At 48.9% G+C, this 26,235-nt stretch overlaps 3 protein-coding genes across 3 annotated transcripts; 1 reads left to right on the plus strand and 2 right to left on the minus strand.

The window, feature by feature from the left end:
• Positions 1-571: 571 nt before the first annotated feature.
• On the minus strand, positions 572-1,932 carry UHO2_01868 (uncharacterized protein; the record flags this gene model as incomplete). Its single annotated transcript, XM_041559305.1, has 2 exons — positions 572-655; positions 751-1,932. 2 exons carry the CDS (start codon positions 1,930-1,932, stop codon positions 572-574), a joined length of 1,266 nt encoding a protein of 421 aa, XP_041415239.1.
• An 11,176-nt stretch (positions 1,933-13,108) lies between these two features.
• On the plus strand, positions 13,109-16,384 carry UHO2_01869 (putative Mitochondrial distribution and morphology protein 34; the record flags this gene model as incomplete). Its single annotated transcript, XM_041559306.1, has 1 exon — positions 13,109-16,384. One exon carries the CDS (start codon positions 13,109-13,111, stop codon positions 16,382-16,384), a length of 3,276 nt encoding a protein of 1,091 aa, XP_041415240.1.
• A 3,607-nt stretch (positions 16,385-19,991) lies between these two features.
• UHO2_01870 (uncharacterized protein) lies at positions 19,992-23,348 on the minus strand (the record flags this gene model as incomplete). Its single annotated transcript, XM_041559307.1, has 1 exon — positions 19,992-23,348. One exon carries the CDS (start codon positions 23,346-23,348, stop codon positions 19,992-19,994), a length of 3,357 nt encoding a protein of 1,118 aa, XP_041415241.1.
• Positions 23,349-26,235: the final 2,887 nt, after the last annotated feature.

The raw sequence follows: 26,235 nt of genomic DNA on the forward strand, positions 1-26,235 counted from the left end.
ACAATTAGTATACAGCATTATTGGGGTCACAATCAGACTCCCTTTACCACAGTTGTATGCTTCTTGTAATGCCTATATTTTCATAGTGCAAACCTAAATGACAAGTGCATATATATATCCTATCACCACTCTGGTCATATCTGAGACAGAATGTGTCACTCCTTTCATACCCCTATGTTGTTATGTTATGAGGTGCCCCTGAGCCATTGCTATGACAACCCTTCATTGTGTTTCTCACTTATGCAGGCATTTGGTGTTTCAGTGCCTTGCTTGTAACCCATGCATCCTTTTAAGATACCGATGTATCTTCAACTGATTCACACTGCTGCAACGTAACCCTGCTTCTCCACCCACAGAATCACATTTGCCGCTAAAATTTGGCTCAAACGCATTTCGTACGAAAAACCTTGACGATCTCACACTATGCTCAGCATTTGCTTCTCTAGCAGAGCTCATGTCACAGCTGATACTTCAACCCGTCTCACACATACATCACGGCTAGCAAAGCCTATTATAAATAAAGATTGCTGTCTATGTACTGAAAGATATAAAACGAGCAGCAAAGAAGAGGCTAGATGTAGATACCGAACTGCTTGAGCTTCTCGCAGCTGTCGTAGACTTCTGCCATGATTCTCTTGGCAGCTTCTTCATCTCCCTGTTGAGTGCGACGCAAGTGGAAGATGATAAGGTTGGTTAGTATAATCTCGTTCGGCATCTCGAGCCCTGCCGATGAATATGCGACGAACTTACCCCGATACCCAAGAACCCTCTTGTTGCAGCAAGCCTTCTCTCTTGATACTCTCGTTGACGCTCGCAACTCGAGTACATGGCTTGCTTGTAGGCATTCTCTACACGACCCTCGAATCCAGCGATATCCTTTTTGCTGCGCTCTCCGGTGACGAATGGGTGGTTGTTGAACTGGTTGTCGTTGACATAGTACGGAATGTGATGCTTTTCGGTCATGCGTTGTGTTTTGTACGTGGTGGAAGGCGTCCAAGAGAAGCTCGGATCTGGTGTCGAGAACAGCGACGGTGCGTATGCGAGAAGACTGAACAAGCCGAGTACGAGCAATGGTAGAAGCTGAAGAAGAATGCTAGCGTTTTGAGGTTCTGCATGAGCACGACGTGGCCCAGGTCGTCGTTGTCGGAATTGATGTGTTCGCATGCCTGATCCACCGAACGAGAAGGTGGTTCCGCCAAATTGCGCCCCACCCATACCACCTCCGCCGAAGAACATGTTGAAGAGATCGTTGGGGTCGATCTCGTCTGTGTACATTCCACCGCCTCCGAAAGGTGTGCCTCTCATACCGCCGAATGGGTTGTGATGCCCTGCTGCGGCTGCACCTGCTGCTGATCTTGCGTTGTCTGGATCTCCTCCATATCGGTCGTATGCTGCCCGCTTATCCGCATCTGTGAGGATGCTGAAGGCTTTCGAGACACTCTTAAACGCTTCATCTGCACCAGGAGCGCCGTTCTTATCAGGATGAAGCTGCAATGCCAACTTCTTGTACGCCTTCTTAATTCCGTTCTCATCCACTGTCTTATCGACACCGAGCACTTTGTAAAAATCACCACCTGCCTTCTTAATCCGGGTCACGACTTCCATCTGCGCCGAAGTGTACGCTCGTTTTGGTGCTGAATGTGTTGTTTCGGCTGGTGATCGTCCGTTGGTCTGAGAGGCTGTTGTGCGTGAGCGAAGTCCCTCAGCGGAAGATGAGGCACCGGCAGCTGAAGAGGACGAAGCTGATGCTGAGGTTGAGGCACCATTGCCGGACGCACCACTCTTTTCAAGTCGAACTAGAAGTGCTTCTGCTGACGGTGTCTTGTAGATGGCAACACTCTTCTTCGCCCACTTGATAGCGGCCGCTGTGTCACCGCTTGCGTCATGTTTGAACGCAAGCCGGAGCGCTTTTTGTGCGTCTTCTGCCTCCATTGTTGATGCTTCGCAATTGTGTCGTTTCTGAGGCTGGGTCGAACGAGAAAGGGATCGTCCTCGAGAAATCGGCAATCGTCACTCGATGTGCGTCCAAATTGAGACTTTTTCGGCTCAGAAAGCGTGACGATTGCGCAACTGGCCCAGTCTGCGTCTGATGAGATGACTGGCGGTTGTAGGTGATGCAGAAGGCTCGAGAGAGACTGCTTGATGCTTGGTGGAGGGGTGTAGAACAATATTGAGAAGCACCGTTCTTCCACGAAAGCGCTCGGATCTGTGCTTCTTCGGTTGCACGGCTCTTTCGAAAAATTGCGGGCACCAACCACCGAAGCTCGAGAGCCTGAGAAGCGGTGCACCTCAGCAGTGTGTAACGTGACGCAGACGGCCGGGATTTTAAAATGTTAGGCCCTGTTTGCACGACATGCTGGAATAATCTGCGCTCGGATCGCGGATCGGGGGAAATATCTCGAAGACTCGAAGGGTCACATAAGGAAAGTGTTCCTCTTCTTGGCTAAACCTCGGGATGCTGAAGATTACGATCCAGTGAGACGCTAAACGATGACGCAGAGCCGATCTGATCGGGGATCAGGCAGAGCCGATCTGGTCAGAGGACCGATCTGACCAGGTATCAGGTACAACACAGTCCCACTCTTTGTCAAGCTAGGTCATGAAGTAGGATACTCCCACATTTTGGTATGAGCCTCATAGATGTATATATATCAAGCTGAGAACACAAGGTTCTCACCACATTCACTCAGTCAATTGAGTATATATGTTTCTGTCTAAAACAGCAGTGACATCGTACTCAGACTCTCCCCAATTGCCAGTTATCGGGACAGAACTTCTTCACATTCCATCAATTATCTGTCTTGCAAGCATATGCTGGAGATAACGATCCAGCAGAACACGATCTGGTGACTGATCGGGGAGAGTCAATCGGATCGGAGATCGGGCGGGCCCACACAATGAAGATCGAGGGCAACAGTGACACATCCATTGTCATAGACAGTCATCTCCACAGACAGCCACAAACCAGAATGTATATAGATAGTGAGCGGAGAGCTCGAGCTACTGCTATGTTCTTTCCTTATGTCAATATAGTATAGTGTTTAGCTCAACAAGCTTGAACACCGTACTGTGACTAATACCTCCTGATAAGCGTCGATCGGAGTTCTATCTTCCAGCAGCATAAGGGGGTATCAAATTTTGAGTGTTTTTAGAAACACGTGTATTTCGATTTTGATGTGTTTTTATTTCACACAAAAACCTTACATAAGTGTCATAGGGTATGCGCAGAAGACCCGAAATGAGGTATGGGGAGCTTGGTGCACACGAAGTGTGAGATCTACCGGATCACGGGTTTCCGGTTGATTTCACTGACAACAACCACATTGCACATATCTGGTTGGTTTTGCTGAAATCAACCAGAATATGACTATCTGGTTGAGTTCACCAAACACACTGCAAGAAGCTTCCATTGTTACAGAATGGGCTGATGGATGTCAGCGGTCTCGCGCCTGAAACCTGAGATCGGTAATAGAGTCTCGTCTATTACAGATCCTGTCGAGTTATGCAACAACACTTGTGGTATTGCAATTCTTGGTGAAATATGTGATAGAGCCATCTCTATCACTTTTCTTGCTCAAATCTGTGATTGAAGTACTGCTATTGCAGATTTCGACTGACCACTGTGGACACTCCATCCAGGGGTAGCTTGGCATGATCAATAACTGATATGAACTGGTACTGACACCAAGGTCTGGTGTGAGTGATGTGATTGTTTGGTGATGCTGACACAAGTGTCCAGTGTGTCGACTATTGCTTGAGGTGATCCCTGGACCACAGTGGACTACTGTCTTTGGTTCTATCTTTATCTGGACCACTGGTTTGCTATGAACTGCCTTTGGATGTCAGTGAGCAGTGATATGACACACATGCTACAATGAGAGGCAATCTACTTGATTGCAACTATGCTGACTGAAACTAAAGAGTACTTATGCTTGAAGTAGTAACTAGTTTATATGGTGTAGAGTGGATGAGGATCCACTCATCCACCTATGATGAGAAGGTATGCTTATATACATCCTTTGTAGTGTCACCTGTGACATTGCTCTGGCTCTCTCTCTCCAGAGAGTACCCTCTTCATCAAGTACTATACAGGGGTCCCTGTAGCACCGCTCCTGTCCTTCTTGAGCTGTGTGTTGACTCCTTTGACACTGCTCCTCCTCCTCATGACCTGCTTGCCAGTGTCCTTGACACAGCTCTTCTTCCTTTGACCAGTGACAGTTCTCCAGGTCCTTATCTTGTGACCCCTGAGTGGTAACCAACTGCATGCTCCTGAGCTTGGTCCCTTCCTTGGCAGCACTTGGTCCCCCTTGCATGTGAGTCCATCATACAATCATCCTTGCCACTGATCTCTGCAGAATCTGCCACATGGTCTCTTCAACTACCGATCTCGGTGGGATTTGTAATATCAACTTTGCTCATGCCGATCTAGGTGAGATCTGTAATAGAGCTGTCTCTACTACCGATCTCAGTGAATTCTGCTGCAAATCCTACGATCTGCCCAATTCCTTGATTCCTGTGCTCCCTTCATATGAGTTGACAGATCTTCCTGCTTCCTGCGCATCCGGGCCCATGACAATGGACTACAAGGAAGCGACAGGAGATTTGACAGAGAAGGTCTCCATCTTTGAGGGAAAGGATAGGATGACAGGAAAGGTTTCACATGCAAGGAGAGGGTCCAAGTTCAGCCAAGAAGAGGACTGAGCTCAGGAGCATGTGGTAGGTTACCACACAGGGTGACATGCTCACAATCATGTGGAACTAGTCACCAGGAAGACCACATGGATGAGAACAAGACAATAGGATGGTCACATGGTCAGAGAGGGCCATCAGATAGGGGCCAAGGAATGACCATGGATTGAGGGGAGAAGGAGTGGGACCAAGGGGGCTGACATTGGTACCATGAGGAGGATGGGCAGTGTCAAGAAGAGTCAATACACAGCCCAAGGAAAGGAGGAGTATGAGGAGGATGGAGACACTCCTCCAGAGGAGTAGGAGCGGTGCCACAGGTGGCATCTCTCAAAACACATAAATACTACTACTACTTCACCATAGCAAACAAGTGGATCCTCATCCACTCTACTCTCTATCTTACTACTCTTTACTTGACTCATATCATTGCAATAGCATAGCTTTGCAATGACATCTTGAACATGTGTGTTGTATCACTGTCAGATGTCAACTGTAGGTGGTGTTCCTCAACACCTGTGGTCCATTTCATCACTGTAGGTGGTGTTGCTCAACATCTGCAGTCCAGTCAGTTAGTGTAGGCAGTGTCCAACACCTGTGGTCCAGTAACTCCTGTCATCTGTAGGCAATAGTTTTATTGCAGTCCAGATGATGTCAAGAGCATCAAGCAGCAGCACTACAAACACTTGTGCTGTATTAGGAGAGTTGTATCTGATACCACTCCCACATCAATATGTTATGGATGTGCCACATAGCCTCTGAACAGAGTGTTCAAGGCAGTTGGCCAAAACCTACCAGAACTCAACTGTCTGGTTACTTTCAACCAAAACATACTGAATAGATCTTACTCAGTTGATCTCACCAAAATCAACCAGAAGCACCCAATCTGGTTTCAGGTGTGTGACCGCTTACAGTAAGCTCACTCAAAATTGAAAAACCATGTGTTTCTAAAAACACACCTCTGGACCTGGTAAAATGGACTCACTTTTTTGTCACTCTCCAAAATGAAGTACAGATGCATGGATGTGCATCTGCTTGCTTCACTTCATCACATTGGTGTGTCATGTCCTTCATTACTGTGTGTAAAATTAAGTGTGGATGTGCAGATGCACAACCACTTGCTTCCCTCCTTCATTACCAACAATGTATTTGATAAAATACATGTTATATCGAATTAAATGTCACCTTCACTGCTATCAATTCAACTTCAATGCATGTTCTTGGTTTTGACGCTTTTGTACTCTTCCAATCTCATGTAACCATACTGTAATCCAATTGATCAAGTGTAACTTTGTCTCTTTGCTTTGTGTCTAGACTAGAGTGATTGTGCAAATTGTCTCATGCTGTGCAGAAGGTGCACTTCTGTGCAGCCCGAAATCCAAGAAATTAAGATGTTGAGGAGACACCCAGTCTGTGTTTGAGCTTTCTTCATCACCATGTCTGCTTTCACCATCACACCACCTCAATTCAACCTATCTCCACTTCAATACAACCTATCTCCTTGCACTTGCCTTATTCAACATGGTTCACACTTCTGACAAGCAACAGCTTCTGGAGGATATCAAGATGGTGACTCTTGCAACTTTGCTGGTTGAGACAAAGCTCAAACTTGAGCTCACTTCTACTGTGGACACCTGACTTCCAAATGTTGACCTTGATGGCTCAGATGATGATGATTTTGACCATGCTGTCTCATGAGCTTTAATCACAACCCATTCCATCATCAGCAGCAATTGATACTCCCTCCTACACAACTATAGGCCTCAACACAACCAGACACCACTTGATATGCTTGACCACTATTCCACAATAAGTCGCAAGGGGTTTTGAGGACTGTGTTATGGGACCAGAGGCGCAGAAGCGGAAGTCATATGAGGAGGAGTGCAGGAATTGAGGATTGGGCAGATTGAAGGAATTACAGTAGAGTTCACCAAGATCTGTAGTAGGGAAGGCTCTATGACAGATCCCATCCAGATCGGCATAAGCAAGGATTGTACCACAAATCCCACCAGGAACTGTAGTATCATGATCATATGATAGGATCACATGGAATTGGGTGGCAAGGACATCTGGGTCCTCCACCTCAATGAAGCAGGGGCCAGTTTGGCAATGAACTCAGGAGCAGAAGGATGGGAGAGATGAAAAGGGGTGCAAGTTGCCACCCAGATGAAGTGGGAATGGCCCCTGTCAGCTATGAAGCAGTACAAGGACTGCCCATCCACAGGAAGCACAGAAAGCAATGTCAAGAGGCAGCATCACAAGGAAGACAAGAGGAGGAGGAGCAGCATTGGGAGAGGACTCCCAGAACAGAAACAGTGTTGCAGGTGACATTGTGGGAATGGCTATATAACCATGCTCCTCACCATAGTAGTTGAGTGGATCCTCATCCACTCTACACCTTACATCACTAGTTATAGCTTCACAGAAAGTATAGTTAGTATTCTGTCAACAGTTGCAATTGCAGAGCATTGCATCTAATGTAGTGCATGTGTTGTATCACTGCTCATTGACATTGATTGACACCAAAGGCAGTTCTTACTGCAGTCCAGCTCTCTTGATCATAGAACCAAAGGCAGTCATCCACTGCAGTCCAGGGATCACTCCAACACTCAGTCAACACACTGGACACTTGTGTCAGTGACAATAACATCACTCACACCAGACCTTGGTGTGTTCACATCATAGCTACAGTTCCTGATTGTGCCAAGCTACCTCTGGACAAAGTGTCCACAGCAGCTAGTCAAAACTTCTATGACAGATCTCGACAGGAATAATAATAAACAGCTGTTTACCACAGATCTCGATAAAATTGGTAGTAGTTCCAATTCTACTACAGATTTCAGGTTTCTGGCACGCCACTCCTGACAGCTTGTTGCTGATGGTACACATCAATCTTGTGTGGAAGCCAGCTCTGCATGCTCAAGAGCACTTCTCATATCAAGGCAACTATTTGTTCAATGTTTCCCTGGTCTTCCTTCTGCACCCACTTCACATTGTTGAATCCATCATTGGCCATCCAGGCTCTTCACATGACTCATGCATTTGGGCATCAGGAGATAACAGGATTGTGGCTAAGACTTGTCTTCATCTAGACAAAGGCAAGTTTGTATGGGTTGATGCTGGGTTTGGCTTCTCTGCCTTCTCAGTAGGCCCTTTCAACAACAACACTGCTAACAAGAGTTGTGACATCCAATACTTCAACTGCTTCCTCTCTTGCATATAGGTTTGTGTTGAACATGGCATTGCATGCCTCAAGGATTGCTTCCAATGTCTAATGGGCTACTGTGGCATTCTCTATCATGAGGAAGACCACAAAAGGGCTGCATATACTATCCAAGCATGTATTGTGGCTCACACCTTTGCAAGTCAATACAATCATCCAGATGATGTGGTTGATTACCTCTTGGAGTCATTCTCTGAAGAAGACATTGCAGATGTCACATCTGGTCTCCCCTCATACCTTCAAGCAACCAAGGAAGCCAGGATTATGTGACAAGACAACCAAGCACAATATGAGCAGATAATTGCTGATGCCCCTCAAGGTATGTCACAGAATTGGAAACAAGTTCTGTGCTGATCAGGCTCTGGATCTCAGGGAAGAGATGTTCAGTGCTCTCTTTGTTGCTAATGGCAAATCATTTGAGGATACCACAGCTGAATCAAGGAGGAAAGCTATGACAACTGTGGCATATAACAAGCTCCAAGGTCTGCAGAGCAGGCAAAGTGAATCTTGACAAAGAAGACAAAGGCAGAGGCAGCAGGCAGAGGGCTCACAGCATACAGGGGATGTTCAACAGGCTTCACAGACATAGCAATGGCAATATAAATGACTGTATCTACTTTGATTGTGCTACAAGAGTGTCAAAGATAGTGGATCTACAAGGTGGTTTGGATTCTGGAACTGCTTCATTTTCTGGCTGACACTACTCTCCCTTGGTTGGCTTTGAAAATTAACCCTCTAAAAACACAGCTTACATTTGGGGGCATCAATTTCCTGAGCTTTTTTGAGTATTGGAAGACTCTAGTTTTCGAGGGCAAAATAAAATAAAATAGAAACCCCCTTAGTGTGTGAGTGTGTGAGTAAGTCTTGCACTAGGGGGTTTCAGTTTTCTCTGAGTTTTCATGGTTTTTTTGGATTTTGAAAACTCGCTGCTGAAGTAAGCTCTGCCAGGAAAGAAAAGCTCAGAAGTTTTGAAAACCTCTACTTATTTTTGCCATGAGCCCAGGTTTCTGAATATTTGAGTTTTCAGCAGGAGTTTTTGTCATGTGCTGATATCATGTGATTCTAACACAATTCTGCACACAACCCTTGAACTCCACTTTCTGCACTGTCTACACTTTCTCATGCTTTGAGTTATGTCTGTCCTTGCTTCACTTCTATCACCATCTCCAGTAGCATTTCCTCCTTGTCAGTGCCAGGACATGGACATGCCATCCCCTCATGACCATATCAACAACAATACACTATTCACAGCTTTGCAGCAAGCCTCTGGATTGGCTCCAACATCAGAGCAGTCTTCAACTGCTTCGCAGCACAACACAATGTCAGCTCAGTCCAACCTTGATGGCTCTCATCAGCCCCACCCTTCTGCAACTTCCAGCACCTTGGCTGGGGCTGAGTCAACTCAGCCAGCAACCTCTCCCACTTCCCCTTTGTCCTCCTCCACTCCTTCTGGTTCCAATGCCACCACATCTGCTGGTTCTTTGCCTTGCCAAGCCTCTACCTGCCCAACTCGAATCTCTGCAGCTCACAGCCATCAAGCCAGTACTTGTGGCAGCAGTTTCAACAAAACAGATCATATTGCCTACTTCAATTGGTCACCTAGTGACATAAATCACCTTGTTGATATCATCTACAATAATGATCAATACCAACATGTTCTATTGCCAGGATGTTTGACTGTGGAACAGGAAAAGGGTCTGAAGACAAACAAAGACATTATCTGTGGGCAGATATGGCAGGAGCTGTTCCCAGATGAGTCTACTGTTGGTGGTGCTGGTTGAGTAAAGACTAAGATTCACTGGCTCACTGTACAATACAACAACATCAAGAAGACCATCTTGCAGCAGACCAGTGCTGGAGTACTTCTTCAAGACATGGATCACAACAGCTCTGTAAGTACAACTTAGTTGATTCATGTTAAGTGTGCCAATGTTCTTATACTTTATATCTCTGTCTATGCTTCTTTATCAACTTGCAGGACTATGCCACATGCAAATTGATTGCTCAAAGCCACCCTTGGTTTGAGCACTGGCATGAGATGATGACCAACTGTGCACAGACTGGTCCAGTTGTTCTTCTCACTGGTCACCCATATGATGCCCCCCCTGCCTCCTCTCAGAATAACTAGGTTGATGCTGATGTGAACATGGATGATGCCAGCAATGCTCTCTACCCTCAGTGATGCAACATTCCTGGCATGGAATCCATTCTTGAGGAGTTGCAATATGATCCCATTGGAGCAAGAGTTATCTCATCTTTTTCTTCTTTGGTTGCAGCCACCCCAGCTGCTGCTTCATCTTCATCCCACTCACCCTTCTCTTCCTCATCCAACCCATCTTTGATTGGCCCCACCCCCTTCACCATTACCCCTATAGACACTCCAACCTGCCAGTGCTCATCCAGCACCACTTTTGGGGCTGATGAAGTGGATGATGGTGATGGTGGCTCTGTTTTCTATTCTCCAGCCACAGGTACAACACCCAAGAAGTCTTGACCCTCCACTTCCAAGAGCAAGTGAGAAGAGCTGTCAGAAATTGTGTGGGCCTGCACCCAAGACATGCTTCAGGCAAGAATCAAGGTTGAGGAGGAATGCACAAAGAGGGAGGAAATGCACATTCAATTTGCCAGGGAAGAAAGTGAGAGACAAGAGCACATGCAAACTGAAGAGCATGGTTGGCTCATGGAGATGGTGCAGATGATGAACCCTAATCTACCCTTTGGCAACATTGCTGGAAGTAGTCAAAGCAATCTTGAACTTGACCCACTGGTTTGTGCCATGGATCAGCAGGACAACAGTGATTCAGCTCATGAGTAGACCATTTGGCAAGAATGGTGTTCTTTTCGAGTTCTCCAAGTTCTGTTCCTGTGTTTCCAACTTGTTGTACCATTGCTCTCTGTAAAGCTAGCTCTCAATATGTATGACTAGCATACCCTATACCCAGTCTTCCATGTAATCTCTCAAATGTAGATTGCTTCAATGTGATGAATTGTTCCACATACAAGATGCTGATTGGTGTAAGTGTGGAAGAATGATCTTGGTGGAGGAATGCTGCATGTAGCCCCAGTTCCAAGCATGCATGTTGCACAGAACTCAGCTGAGTTGTGTTTGTAGCTTTGGACTCTCTTTCAGACCACATCATCCTTGTTCAACTGAACTCATCAATCATCAATCTCCTATTTCTGGCCCTCTACTTCAACCATGGTGCACACTTCTGACAAACAGCACCTCCTGGACAACATTGAGACCACCATCATGCACTCATTGATGGTGGAATCCAAGATGCAACTTGATCTGATGGATGTTGATGCCACTTGGCACCCTAATGATGACCTTGAAGATTCTGATGATGACATGTTTGATCATGCTGTCTGCTGTCATCAACTGTAAGCTCTTTTGAGGGGCTGTTCACATGATTCCAGATGCATTCCAAGCTCTCACTTTTTTGGCATGTTCAGCAGCAAGTGGCAGTTGGTCTATATCAGCTTGGATGGTCAGGAAATGGTGGTGGAGTTCATGATGTTGCATTTGCCTGCAGTTGCAGTTGGGGCTCAGTTCACAAGTGGACAGATAGGACTATTGCAGGCCTATACAAGCTGAACAGTGAGGTAGTAACCTTTGCAACTGAAGATGAGTGTGCTAAGGCAAAAGCATGGGTTGCTGATAAGAGTGGAGTCAAGGAATGGTCTAGAGGATGGTTGGTTGTAGATGGTACACACATCAATCTTGCTTGGAAGCCAGCACTCAATGCTTGCAAGCATTACTCATACAAGGGTGATTATACATTCAACATTGCCCTTGTCTTCCTCCCTCATTCCTTGCACATTGTCAAGTCAGTGGTTGGACATCCTGGGTCATCACATGATGCACAAGTCTGGGCTTCAGGCAGTGGTATTGTTGCAAAGCCTCGTTTGCATCTTGATGAAGGCAAGTTTGTCTGGGTTGATGCTGGTTATGGCTACTCCAGCTACACAGTTGGACTGTACAGCAACACTGCAGTTGCAAAGAGCAGAGATCTCCACTACTTCAACTATTCACTCTCCCACATTCATGTCAAAGCTGAACATGGCATTGCCTACCTCAAGAACCGCTTCCAATGTCTCATGGGATTTTGAGGCAACCTGTATCAAGAAGAGGACCATGAGAAAGCTGCACATATGGTCCAGGCTTGTATCATTGCACATACATTTGCAAGCCATTATGATCAACCAGATGAGGTGGCAGAATACCTTAAGGCATCAGAAAATCTATCTGAAGCTGAAGTGCTGGAGACCACATCAGGGATGGAAGCATATCAGCAGGCTACTGAAGATGCAAGGATACAACAAAGGGAAAACCAGCAGCAATATGAACAGGAACAGGCTGCTGCCATGGAGGGCATGTCTCAGAACCAAGTCCAGAAGTTCAGGCAGGAGAAAGCACTGGATCTTAGGGAGGAGATGCTCACTGCACTCTTTGCTTCTCATGGCTGCCCTTTTGAGGACACAACAGCAGAATCTCAAAGGATGGGAATGACAACATTGGCCTTCACTGAATGGCAGGAGAGACAAAACTGATGGCATGAGGCTCACAGAAGACAGCTATCAGAACAGGTGTGATGTAAGCTATTTGCTTTAGCTTTTCAATCAAAGGTTTTGGCATTGTTCAGTATAGTGTTCAACAATGTCTGATATGATCACTTTGATCTTGACCTGGTGTAGGGAATCAGAGATTGTTTTTACCAGCTGAGTCAAGTGAAACTCCAAGATGCAAGTGTCACAGGCCTGTGCAGTTTCTTGGGGCATCAAAAATTGGGCTTAAACATATTTTCAAAGTATTGTGTTTTCAAAACTCAGAGATAACTGAAACCCCCTACTCACACTTTCCAGCTAGTAGTTTCAGCCTCAAGATTCACATTCTCAAACACACGCTCTCATCAGACTCAACCTTCCCTATCACATCTTCATTGTATCCTGAACGTGTTTCGACATGCTTCAGTTCTGATTGCACGACTTCCAACTCTCACCTTTGGGCTGGTCACTCACCGCGGATATCGAGCGCTGGCGCCATCCGAACCCGTTTCCATGTCGACAATCCATTCATAGCCAACAGCCTCTCAGGCTCCGTCATCAACCGCGCCGTTTCGTTTCAACCTAAGTGCGCAAAGCACGCAATCATCACAAATTCTTTTTTCCATTAACACCATAGAATTCTAGCCCATCATGTCGTTCAACTTCAAATGGCCGACTTTCTCGGAGGCGTTCCACACGAGCGCAGCGCAAATGCTCAACAGCGCGCTCAACCGTGGACCAAAGCCAAAAGTCATTGCGGACGACATCTTAGTAGAAGAGCTTGGAATGGGCACCATCCCTCCAGAGCTCGAGATTCTCGAGATTGGTGACCTTGGTACCGACCGTTTCCGCGGCATCTTCCGACTCACGTACGCCGGCGATGCACATCTCGTCCTAAAGACAAAGGTACAGGCCAATCCACTTTCTAAACCCAACCGACCAGACATTGGCCTCTTTCCTTCCTCCAATGCATCCAGAGGTATTCTATTTGCCGCTGCGCCGCTCGTCGTGCCCATGCACTTGCGGCTCTCGTCTGTCAAGCTTCGTGCCATTGTCGTCCTGGTCGTCTCAAAGGCCAAAGGAATCACACTCGTCTTCAAGAATGATCCACTCGAGAGCGTCGAAGTGAGCTCCACTTTTGACAGTGTAGCCGTCATCCAAAAGTATCTCCAACAAGAAATTGAAGGGCAGTTGCGCGAGATGTTCCGAGAAGATTTGCCCGGCATCATTCACAGATTGAGCCAAAGGTGGCTTAGCGGCGAGGTCAAATCGGAGAAGGAGAAGGCGAAGCAAAGGTCAGAGGCGGACGATGTCTCACAAGGACCTAAGCCCACACGGACAAGAGAGCCAAATCTTCCGCGTTCCTCCAGCGAGCCTCTTGACGTTCTCGAGACTGCCTCTGCGTCAGGCGGTCCGTCCAGACGCACTCATAACAAGGGCAGAAAGTCGCAGCAAGGAAGGTCAGCAGGCAATGTGGCTGGGTCTGCCGCTCCGTCTAGTCGCTCTCCTCCGAAAGCTCGTGGAAGCTTGCGGCGGCCTCGACACGTCGCTAAGGCTGCATCTACCTCAGCCGCCCTGCTTCACGATGAGCTTCCTTCGACTCACGCGTCCCCCTTCGATGCCGCCTTCCCTGACATTGAGCACTACGATCCTACATATGGTCTACGTCCTGACGATCTGCCAACACATAGCGGCTTCTCTGGGCTCGGGAAACTGGCTCAACGAGGTCTTGGTGGGCTCAAGGATCTCACAGCACCATCGCCCACGCTCGGTCCGACGAAGGCCATCATGCAGGATGGCAACGACATCGATCTGGACGGAGCTGCTTTTGACGATCTCGAAATGCGATCAGATGATGTCGACTCAGAACTTGATCAGGATCACGATGGCAATGACTCGCAGGAAGGCGAGCGTTCGGAGGATGACATGACCACGGACTCGGACGCCGACGCAGCTTCGGAAGAGCTCGAAGATGACGTGCCTGACCTGGACATGCACGAGCAAGACAGTGCTGTCGACACTTCCATTGACTACACCCGCTTTGGATACCCACCTGCCTCCGCCGCCTTTTCCGACACCCATGAGCTCAATCGCGCTTCTTCCATCATCTTTGACAATCAGCCTCAGTCGTCAACGAAGCGAGGCAAGCGAAGCTCGCAGTCTGGCCGTCCTTCATCGGGTGCTCGTGGTGCGTCTTCCACTCGATCTGAGAGATCAGCAACGTCGTCCGCTCGAAGGAAGAAGCCAGAACCTGAGATCCTTTACGAAACAATCCCCGCAGTGGGAGGCGGTACGGTGACAAGGCCTAGAATCTATCACACCGCTAGCAAGGTGCAGCCTCCGGAGGTGGACTGGGATGACGAGGACACAGCTCGACCGTCTCAGTACGGTGGTACACCCTCCACAAGAACGGGTGCGACTCATTTCGGATCTGACTACGGCAGTGCCACGATGGGTGCTCAGAGTTCGCGCACCAACACAGTGCGGGGTATGCACGATTCGCCTCAGCTTGGTGCCGCCTTTGTTTCGCGCGACAGTAGTGACGAGAGCTTGTTGGACCTCCCGCCTGGATCTTACCACAGCAGCGACGCTTCCCTTCAGCAGGTCCTCGATGCAGAGCACTCATCTTCCTCAAGCTCAAGCCAGCGAAGGAGCCTTGCGAACGGGAGGCCGGCCTCGACGAGCCGCGATTCTTCCCACCGTGATCTTTCCATTCAAGATTTACAATGGGACCACAGTGCCGCCGCAAGCACCGCACCGACTTCGTCTCAGTCGCAGAACTGGGATATGCAGAATGGATTCGATGCTGCAAGCCGAGCTGCCAACGCTCAGCTCAACTCGGAAACACAGTCAAACTCCGGCATCAAGTTCCGCAAGAACAAGAGCGCAAACCACCAGCGTTCAAAGACAATGAAGAATGGCGATCGTTCTGGCTTCCTTCCGCAACGCACCGGGGAAGGTCCCGGCCTTGCTGCCACTCCAGGTCGAAGCAGAGTCACCTATGCAACCTCTCCGCCTGGCGATTTGGCCAGTTGGGAGCGCAGTCCACAGTTGCGAGCAACCTCAGACCGAGATGCGGTCTTTTCGACGTCACCCTCTGGCGCGCAAGATATGCTGTCGATCTCGCCCTTCCGTGATTCGAGCCTCCATCATGGCAGCCCACGGGGTGCCTCTAACATGGCAGGACCCTTTGCTAGCGCGAGCAACAGTCCGCAAGCTGCGGGTCAGTCAAAAGGTGGACACGGCTCTGGGAATGCACCGACTCGACTGTCGATCGATGCCTCTGCTCACTTCCTGGATCTGGTCAAGTCGAACCATACGTTGAGTCCCTTTACAAGGAACATGGAGCATTTCACTGTGCGAAGTGCACCTGTGACACCTGGTTGGCAGACGACGTCGGGGAGTGCCAGTGTTGTAGGAAGCAGCGCTGCCAGTGGGACCGGTACGACAAGTGGAAGCTCGCAGACTGGCGCGATGAGCAAGCAACGCAAATGTAGCAGTGATAACAAGCATGCCAACGGTAGGCAAGCTTCATTTGAGCAGAAGACCCCTCGAGACGCAGAGCCGCCCGTACCTTCCTCTGGCTTGCCAGCGAGACGACGTCGTACCTTCCAGCTGGGCTCGTCCAGTTCGCACGATGACAATACTGCAGCCACGTCTTCTCAGCCCAATAGAAACGCGTCGACAAACCCAGCGCATGGCGACATTGCAGCTGGCTCTGACGAGTACGGCTTCTCACGCTTTGCTGGCTCAGGACCGAAACCTTTCAAGGCGGGCAGCTCTTCTTCTTTGTCCGCCGCTGAATCGAGCAAAGGCATTCGATCTGGCGTCAAGGATGCCCGTCGACGAAGCAGACCGGATTCGATGGGTCCACCTTCCGAAGCTGCGCGACTGAGCGCTCTGCGATGGGAAGCCATTCGTGAATAGTGCCCTGGATAGACCCTCTTTTCTAGATACCCTTCATGACGATGTAGTATACGCGTTACATGACATACCCCAATTCACTAATGCAAGTAGAAGACCCTTGGCGACTCTGAGCCGAGCAACCCATCGGAATGTAGCGTCACTTGGCGTCAGGTTTGCGTGCTGCTACGAATACAGTTTATTAGAACCGAGCAGGCGTGTGCGCGGGGGGGGGGGGGCGTAGTGTGATGGCGTCGACAATGGATGTGTGAGGGTACGTGCTTTCTTGGCAGACTCGCAAGAAGCATTTCAACGAGGAGTTAGGTCGGGTTGTTATCCGAAGGGGAAGAGATAACAAAGCAAGACAGCTAGCCTTTAAAGTGGGATGAATTGGAAGGTCTTGGCTTTCTTTTTCACTCGGTTGGGTTGCGCGATAAGGTCCAAGCTCGTGAGTGAGGAATGCAGATACGGTGGTTAGCATGAAACGTAGCGAAGCGCTCGCTAGGAGATCTGAACGGTCGGCTCTGATGTGCAGTGAATGCTGCAGTGAATGCCTCCGTCTCTTTCGCTTGTGTGTCAAACGGAGCAGTCATCGTCGGTCAATTGATGGCTTTGGGGCCCCAAGGTCATCCCAGTCAGCTTGACCTTGGCGGTAAGGTGGTGCATGATGGCGAGTGCTCGGCATTTCTTTCATTGCATGCCTGGTCTACGCCCACAACATGCGCTGATAGCAATGTGTGAGAAGTCGACGGAATGAAAGGCCAAGGCAGACGATTAGACCGCTTCACCGCCCTCGTGCGGTATGCGTCCTTGGCGCTAAGACACTTCTCGGCACACACGCACTCACGCACTCACACGCACGCTGAACGTGATGTGCCGTATTGAACAGCTTGCCCGTTGCTTCGAATGGAGAGTGTTACTCTCCACGATCTCACAGTTATCCAGAAGCACACAGAAATTGGCCGACGGACCGAGACTCGCCTGGAGACATCCGAAGGAAACTACCGCCTCAAGATCCCAGTTCTTCCTGTTCCCTAACACCATGTGAGCTTGGATTCGCCTCTTTAGATCGACTAGGCACTTGTCTCCGCCCTCACAGTGCTGGAGTTTCCCCACTTACAATTCGGGGAACCATAGAAAAATCGTGGGGTTTCTGGAGAGAGAGCGGAGAGCTTCCGCCCTTTTGTTCGCATCCATCCAAACAGAAAACTCAAACTTGGAAGGATTTCGGCGAAATTTGCCCACCTAAACCGCTCTCACGGCAAGGGTTGAGGGTTTTTCTCGACCTGAAACCAAGAAGAATGGATGGTTCTTTTGCCATGCTTTGCTGTCCCTCTCCCTCGCCCACATTGAGAGTCCAGAATTCGCATTGAGCAGGTGGTGAAGATGGCTTTGCCAAGAACTTTACGCCTGCCGTGGTGGTACCACAGTAATGAACCATGTCGCAGTTGCTTTGGAATATGGTCCAGTTCTCTCCATTTTCCAGCTTTTGCACGCCGTCACACGACCGAGCAGCTCCCGATTGAAAGGTGTTTCCCGCCTCTCCGACGATTTTTGCATGACGTTGACACTGCGATCTGGGGTTTGAATTGCCAAGAGACGGGTCTACTGATCGTAGCAGTTTGAGAAACTATTGTTCGCTTTCCCCGCCCTGCTGACCTTATCTTTTGTTCAGAGTTGCAACCGGAAAGATTCGATCGAGAGCAGCCACCATGAAATTTGATGTCAGCGTATCAGCGAGATTGCAAAGAGCTTCGGGGTCCCCACGTTGGCTCATGGTGGTGGAACCTCTGTGTCGCGGCAAGAAGGAGTAGAAAGAGAAAGAGACAGTGTGTAGCGTGGCAGGAATCTCGTCTGGTCCTTGTTAAGCGAAGCAGTGGTGTGACGGAAGGAAGCGTCTGTTTCAGACAGATCGTTGTTGATCGATTAGGGTTCCAATCGGAGATTCAGCCATGGTCTCTTTCCAGCCTTTTACTCGACTTTGACCGATCCACGGATCCGAGGACATTCGGCGCTTTCTGTATGCCGTAGCATGAGAGTTCGGCTGGGTCGAACGATATGTCATTGGAACACATGGACCAAGGGCATGTGCTCGTGATCAAGCTTGACAAGCATCTTTTTCGGCAACAGGGCTCCGAAAAGAAGCGAAAGAAAGTGGGTGGGAGTGATCAGCGGGAAGGAGAGGTACAACAAGATTGACAGATGTGAGAGAAGTCGATTGGTCGGTTCACCGGCGGAATCTGCTAAATGACGGTACCATGTGTAACTTTTGATGCGTTCTCGGCATCTCTGAGCTATCGTTTTCGGCAGCCTTGCATGTGGTTGTGAGACTCGGTCATGAGTGTGACACGACCAAGATGAGATCCGATCCAGCCTTTTGATCCCGTCCGAAGTTCATGCTCCTTCTGCACAGTCAGCCTTGCAAGATGGACCAGTATGCCCTCAGAGCCTGATGATCATGCTGATGGCATTCATCTAGGCGCAATGAGGCTGAAGCAATTCGATGCGGCCGGCAACATCGGCGACTAGTGGGGCATGCGTGTACAAATGTCTGGGCCATCGTCGGTGGAATCTCGTCGTCGCCCAAGAGAGAGAGAGAGCCAGGCGAACAGTTGCCCTTCTTACCACGAGACAGACAGACATGGGAACTGAGAAAAATCTCCGACGGGAACTGATAAAAAGGCGGACCGGTGGTCTGGCTGGCTGGCTGGCTGGCTTGGCTTTGACAAATTCAAGGCTTGTCAAAGAGACACCGAAAGACGGGAGAAAAATGCCGCTACGAGAGAAGGCAGCAGTGAACATGGAGTAAATTTAGGCCAAGAGCGGTGTGTGTGGGACAAGAAACGAAACGAGGCGAAGATGTGGGCAAAGAGCAACCCTAAACCCACCCACATGTTTGAACTGCAACCTAAACGAAACTCCCCAATCACGCAACGGCAACGAGCGTATAGGAAAGACCAAAAAAAACAAAAAAAACCAAAAAAAAAAAAAAAAAAAAAAAAAAAAAAAAGGCGCCTGACCTGGAAGCAGTTCGAATCTGTCCACAAGCTATATGCGTCCACTTAAGGCTCGGGCAAAAGGTTGACGCACAACTTGCGCGTCAGAAGAAGAGAAGGCCGAATTGTAAATTTGCTCTCGAGGGATTGACCAGCGATAAGTTAGGCCCTGACCCGCCATTCTGAGATGCTTTTTGGTTGGACACCGTCTGGTTCCTCGAACTCGATTCAAGGCCCACAACCTGCGACCCACCAGATAACGCCTCCTTGATAGCAACGAGTGTGGCAGAGATAGCAATGGCATGTGCAAGCCATCACAACGAGAGTGGGATGAAGGCAAGAGCAACAACATATCGGAGAGGCCCGTTCGAGTAATGCAATCGCAGCGAACAAGACGTGTGGGTGGCGAGAGAGATCGGGGAGCCGCCAAGCATCCCTAGCGCACTCTTGGCAGAGACACAAACAATTGAAGATAACAATTAATATACGGCGTTATCGGGGTCACGATCAGACTCCCTTTGCCACAGCCGTATGTTCTATGTAATGCTTAGTTTTCTTAGTGTGAGACTAAATGACAAACACATATATATACTCCATTCACTGCTCTGATCCCATCCGAGGCAGGGTGTGTTCCTTCATTTGTACCCCTGTGTTGCTATGATACCGGGTGCCACTGTGCTGTCACCATGACAACAATTGCGTACCTCATTGTGCTCCTCGCTTATGTGAGCCTCCCGTATCTCGATGTCTCGGCCGTAACACGTGCACCTTGCTTGAGATGCCGACGCATCTTCAACTCCCCCCTTCGGCGGGATCTCCAGTCCTATCATCCTAGCCAATCGTGAGGTGTTAAGACCCTGTAAGGGTTTTGTCAAGACATCTGCAACGTTGTTTGCCGTTCCGACATATTTGATCTCCACATCGCCCTCTTGTACGTGATCGCGGACGAAATGATACCGTGTGTCGATGTGCTTTAACTTCCAATGTTTGGCTGGGTCTTTACTCACCTGTATGCACCCCTGGCTGTCTGTGTATAGTACGGGCCGAACGCCCGTGGCCTCCAAATCCCGGAGCAAATATGAGAAGAATAAGGTTTCTCGTACCGCTTCGGAAGCGGCGACAAACTCTGCTTCGACTGCCGACAGTGCCACACACTTCTGAACGTGTGATTTCCAACTCACCGGACATCCATACACATATGTTATCGACCCCGAGGTACTTCTTCGTCCATTTGTGGGGTCGGATGCCCAGTTTGCGTCGGTATACGTCGTTACCGGTGTATCCGAGTGCTCGTTTGTCTCTCCTCCTAGGTGCAACTGATATTCGTTCGTTTGGTTCAGGTACTTTACCACGTGGACAGCTGCCTTCCATGCACTGTCAATCGGGATCGACATATATCGCGCCAATACGCCGACAGCAAAGGCAATATCTGGTCGGGCTGTGTTGGAGACCCATAATAGTTGGCCGACCAATTCTTGATACCTCTTTGCTCGCTTAGGTTCACATCGCTCGCCTCCGGCGGTGTTCGCTACACTCAGCATGGGTATCCAGGATTTCTCGTTTGCTCCTCCTAACCATTTGTTCACCATTTCCTTGATGTATGCCGTTAGACTCAGGGATATCCTCCTCCGTCTTCTATCACGTATAATCTTGATACCCAGAAATTCTTTGATCCTTCCATTGTCTTGCATCTCCCATTTGTCCATGATCTCCCGCTTTGCGCGGTCTACTTCCTCACGACTGGGTGATGTTATCAGCATGTCGTCCACGTATGCTGTGATGATCGTGATCTTGTCGCCTGTCCCTCTTGAGTATAGGCATGGAGCGCTCGGCATGCAATGAAATCCGATCGTCCGGAGGTGTGAGTCTAACTCAATGTTCCATTCTCGGCCCGACTGTTTCAAACCGTACAGTCCTTTCACTACCTTCAACACCTTTCCGGGTGGTATTTCGATTCCTACTGGGGGCTTGAGGTATACATCATGGTGTATAGTGGAGTTCAGGTACGCTTGCTTTACGTCAATAGAATCCATTTCCCAATCTCGTACTGCTGCGACCGCGATCACCCCTCGAATGGATTGGATAGGTGCTACTGGTGCGAAGACCTCTGTATAGTCGATGCCCTCGCGTTGAGTGAAACCTCGTGCCACGAGCCGGGCTTTGAACTTTGTCGGCACGAGGTTTGCATCGGTTTTGATCTTGAGTACCCAACGTGTGTCGACGGTGTTTGCACCCTTTGGAAGGTCGACTATCTCCCATGTGCCCATCGCCTCTAATCCATCCAGCTCCTTTCGCATGGCCTCCTCCCAGTGCTTTCTGTCCTCTCCATTCATTGCTTCATGTATGGTTGGGTCCAGGTTCTTTCTCCGTTCCGGTCGCGTCGCTACGAGTCCATAGAATTCGCTGTCAATTTGAGTTTCGGCGATTGGTCCTTGTTCCATCACCTCTGCTATTCCTTCGCGTAATCTTTCTTCCGAGTCTGACTCCATATCCATGTATTCTCGTAGTGGCTCTTCATCTGTTTCGTCGAATATATTTTCTTTGTTATATCCTAGATCTTCGAGATTTTCTTCTGTCATCGTCATTGGGGGTGCCTTTGTATCAACCAGTCGCCACTCTGTTCTGTCTGACCAGCACTTTGATTCCATGAATTTTGCTGAATTGCTCCAGAAGATGTTCGGATTGTAGTCCGGGCTGTAGAAAAGCCAGCCCTTCCTCTCTAGACTGTACCCTAAGAAAATGGATGCGACGGCTCGCTGGTCCAGTTTCTTGTTGTCCCGTTTAACTTTGGGTATGTTTACCCATGCCAGACAACCAAACACTCGTAGGAGCTTTAAAGCTCGTTCCGGCGACTTGCCAAACATCGCTTGATAAGGGAATTCATTATCAACGCTCGGAGTGAGGTTTATTTTGAACGCTGCAGCTCTGATCGCGTATGGCCAGAACTTCTTCGGTAGTCTCCTCTGCATTAGCAACGTTCTCATCTTCTCTCCAAGGGTCCTGTTCATTCTCTCTACCCGTCCATTTTGTTTGCTGTTGTACCCTACGGTGGTTTGCCACTCTATGCCCTTTTCTAGCGACCATTCTAATGCATCATTGCTTTTCCATTCTGTTCCTTGATCGGATCGGATCGCTTTTAGCTTCCGATCCGTCTGTGTCTCCAGGAACGAAACAATCCTTTTAAGTTGCATAAAGGCATGACTCTTTCGTGTCAATGGCTGTGCATACACATACTTGCTATGATCGTCGACCAGCACCAACGTGCATGTGTACTCCGTCACGTGGGACGAGTCTATTATTAGATCGACGTGGATAAGATCCAGGGGCCCTACGGCTCTCTCGCCGCTACCTTTCCCCATCCGAGCGCTTGTGCTCTTGGATCGTACGCACTGCTCACATGTCAGAGCGGTGTTTGGATCCAATTTCATGGTATGCTTATCCTTTAACTTGTTTGTGATCGCCTTAGCTTTATCTCTTCCTGGGTGCCCGAGACGCTCATGCCATAGTTGTTGCTTTGAAACTTTCGGCTCATTCTTAATATGCTCGAACTCCTCATCAACACCTTCAAACAATGGTGCTGATGTGGCCATCGCGCTTTCTTGCCATGTGTCGCCTCGGAACTCCAGAAGTCCTCGCTCGCGATTCTTTGCAATCTTAAGTGTCATGCCGTTTGTTAGAAAAATTTGGCCGCCGGTTGTGTCCAATATCACTCGTGCTCCTTCATCCGTTAATGAATTTGTTGACAGAAGGTTAACATTAAGGTGCTTTACATACAATACATTTTGCAGAGAGATTTCCCCGTAATCTGTTGATATGCTCGCATCTCCTATAGCTGCCGCTTCCAAGACCTCGCTTCCGGCGGTAATTATCCGCTTTCGGCAAGTTCTCGGGTGAATGAGCATGCTGTAGTCGTTCACCATATGATAACTCGCCCCCGAGTCCAAGATCCAATGAGCTGTTTCTTTTGGGTTCGAGGGGTCCTGCCATTTCATTGGGAGGGTGAGGGAGCACCACGCTTCCTATTTGGGTTCAGCGAGGGGAGAGTCCTTGGGAATGGTAACCAAGGCGTCGCATTGACTGATACCATGTCCCGGTCGCTTGCAGATCCAGCATCGGATTCGGCGTGGTTTGCTTGCGTTCCTCGGGCTCGCGTGGCTGTTGTCGGCTTCGGCTTCGGTCTCTCCGGCCCGTTCATTTTGATCGTCGTTGCCGGCGGTTCTAGCGCTGGCTTGTCGGGGGTCAATCCTTTGTGCGGGGACACTCTCGACAGCAGTCTGCCGGATGCTTAATGCGGTGGCAAGGGCGTTGAAGTCGATTTGATGGACGGTGGCAACCGTCTCCTTGTACACCGGATGCCGGATCGTGCATTTCTGCAGGGCCGAGAACAATGTATCATCGGTGAATGGTTTTCCGAGGAGACTGCTTTCAGTTTGTATGGACCGGATCTCTTGGATTAGCTTTCTGGCATCCGAGTGAAACATCTTTGCAACGTTGAGTTGCGAGATAAGCGCAAGTCTGTGGGACGTCTTGGTGGCTTCATTCGTGAGACCGTTTTCGATCTTTCTCCATACTTGGTTGAAAGTAAGGTACTCCTTGATTACATCTAGAACGAGGTAGTTTACATTGTGTTCTCCGGTAGTATCGATTGTTCCACGCAGGGCGTTAATTAAAGCATCGTCAAGGGAGCGGCTCCATTTCGGGTGTTTCTTGTCGTACGTTCCCTCGAGATGTTTCATCGCATGAGGCACGGATCGGAGGAAAGATTTCACGTGAGCGCTCCAGCTATGGTAGTTTCATGACGTGAGCTTTGGCACAGGTTCAAGGAGCTTTGCTAGGGTGCGAAAGTTATATCGCTTGTCGCCATCATCAAAGTCGGAGTCGGAATCGGTGTCTCCGTCGGCTTCATCGTTGATGGCCTCCGGCTCGTTCTCGCTCGTGGCATTATTGTCGACCCGAACCTGGGTGTTCTTGCCTTTTCTGCTTCCTTTAGTCCTCGTTTCGGTGTCTTCTACCATGGTTGTCGGCGAGTTTTCGGTTAGCTCGGTGATAGCTTCTTCAGACTTTTAATCAATTGAAGATAACAATTAATATACGGCGTTATCGGGGTCACGATCAGACTCCCTTTGCCACAGCCGTATGTTCTATGTAATGCTTAGTTTTCTTAGTGTGAGACTAAATGACAAACACATATATATACTCCATTCACTGCTCTGATCCCATCCGAGGCAGGGTGTGTTCCTTCATTTGTACCCCTGTGTTGCTATGATACCGGGTGCCACTGTGCTGTCACCATGACAACAATTGCGTACCTCATTGTGCTCCTCGCTTATGTGAGCCTCCCGTATCTCGATGTCTCGGCCGTAACACGTGCACCTTGCTTGAGATGCCGACGCATCTTCAACTCAAACCCCTGCCAAGGCTCAACCTTTTGGCCCGCCCCTGAGCTATCATTGTCTGCGTGCTAGCAAGCGTAGGTCTTGTTACATGCATTAGGCTTGCACTCATGACGGTGTGCACGACCGACCTTCCACCTTGGTCTTCAAGGCAAGAGGATCGAACTGTTCGCCGTGCAGCAGACTTTGAAATGGCCGAGGTCGGAAGGTCTATTCGAGTCCAGCCTCTGCGTTACAAATCAAGTCAATGATATCTACAGGCGAGAAAGAGATTATTATTATTATTATTATTATTATTATTATTATTTTTTTTTTAAACCAGTTTGGTGTGGCAGAGAGAATTTTCAAGCCCGGCTGCCTCTCTTGCTTGCTCGCTGCCAGAGAAGGGCAAAAGATGCATCTTTTACTTCTCTTACCTGCATCGTGGATCCTCAACTCCGAAAGAGCTGCAGTTCGCCTTCGTCTGAAGCTGATTGTTGAAGCAGAGACCGCAGCAAACGCAAGTCGAAGACTGCAGGAAACAGGATGCGGAAAGCACAGATGGTGGCCCACTCGCTTCCAGTTGGCGAGCTTGTTTAGTGTGTCAATGTGGACCCGGTCGTTGGTCGGTCAGAAACGAGGTGCAAAAAAAGGAGCAGCAGCATCTCAACGGTAAGAGGCCGTGGAAAAGGGCAAGAAAAGGTCGAGAGCCGTGCATACCTTTTGCAAACCCTTCTCAGCGTCACATTTATGATGCTGTTGAGCGATTAGAACCGATACCTTGGTCACACAAGGATACCGACAGTCACCAGCTTCAAGAAGGAGGAGAAACGAACTTCCATATCTTTGAACAACTGGCAAAGGCCGGTTAACATTTTCTTGTTTTCGATACATCTTTGCGTCGGTTGAACCACGAGAAGTTTGAAATCAGAAAAAGGTTGTTTCGATATCTGACAGGCGTGGCTGTCGATCCGTGCGTGGTTCTGACACCGAGGGGCACTAGAGCCCTCTCCACAGATACTGACAAAAAAAGCCCTTAAATTCTTGTTGCCCACGCACGCCACTTCCAGGGTTTTGCCCAGATGAAGGGGTTCACTTTTCGACTGACCGCTGATCTGTTGCCCTTTAATTCTTTTTCTATTCTTTGTTTGAGGCGCATTGCAATTGACTGCCTATTCAAAATGAGCCTTTCCACCATGTTGCAGCAGGCTGCAGCAATGTTTTGCCTTCGTTCGAAGCTCCGTACGCTCCATTTCGCCCCTGTCCAGCCCCACCACCTTGATTCCCTTTCCGAGACGGCTTTTCAGCAAGAGAAGAGAAAAAAAAAAAAAAAAAAAAAAAAAGAAAAAAAAAAAAGAACTTGTCCAGCAGCCGCATCTCAAATGCCTGCCGATTGGCCAAGAGTCTGCGAGATATGAGCATGACCTGTCGTTGTCTGCTTCTACTTCTTCTTGAGTCCGACGTCGGTCAGCTTGCTTGACTGTTCAGAGATGAAGCCTTTTTGCCT

This window comes from Ustilago hordei (genome assembly GCF_900519145.1).
Source record: "Ustilago hordei strain Uho2 genome assembly, contig: UHO2_contig_03, whole genome shotgun sequence".
In the NCBI taxonomy this organism is placed as follows: domain Eukaryota; kingdom Fungi; phylum Basidiomycota; class Ustilaginomycetes; order Ustilaginales; family Ustilaginaceae; genus Ustilago; species Ustilago hordei.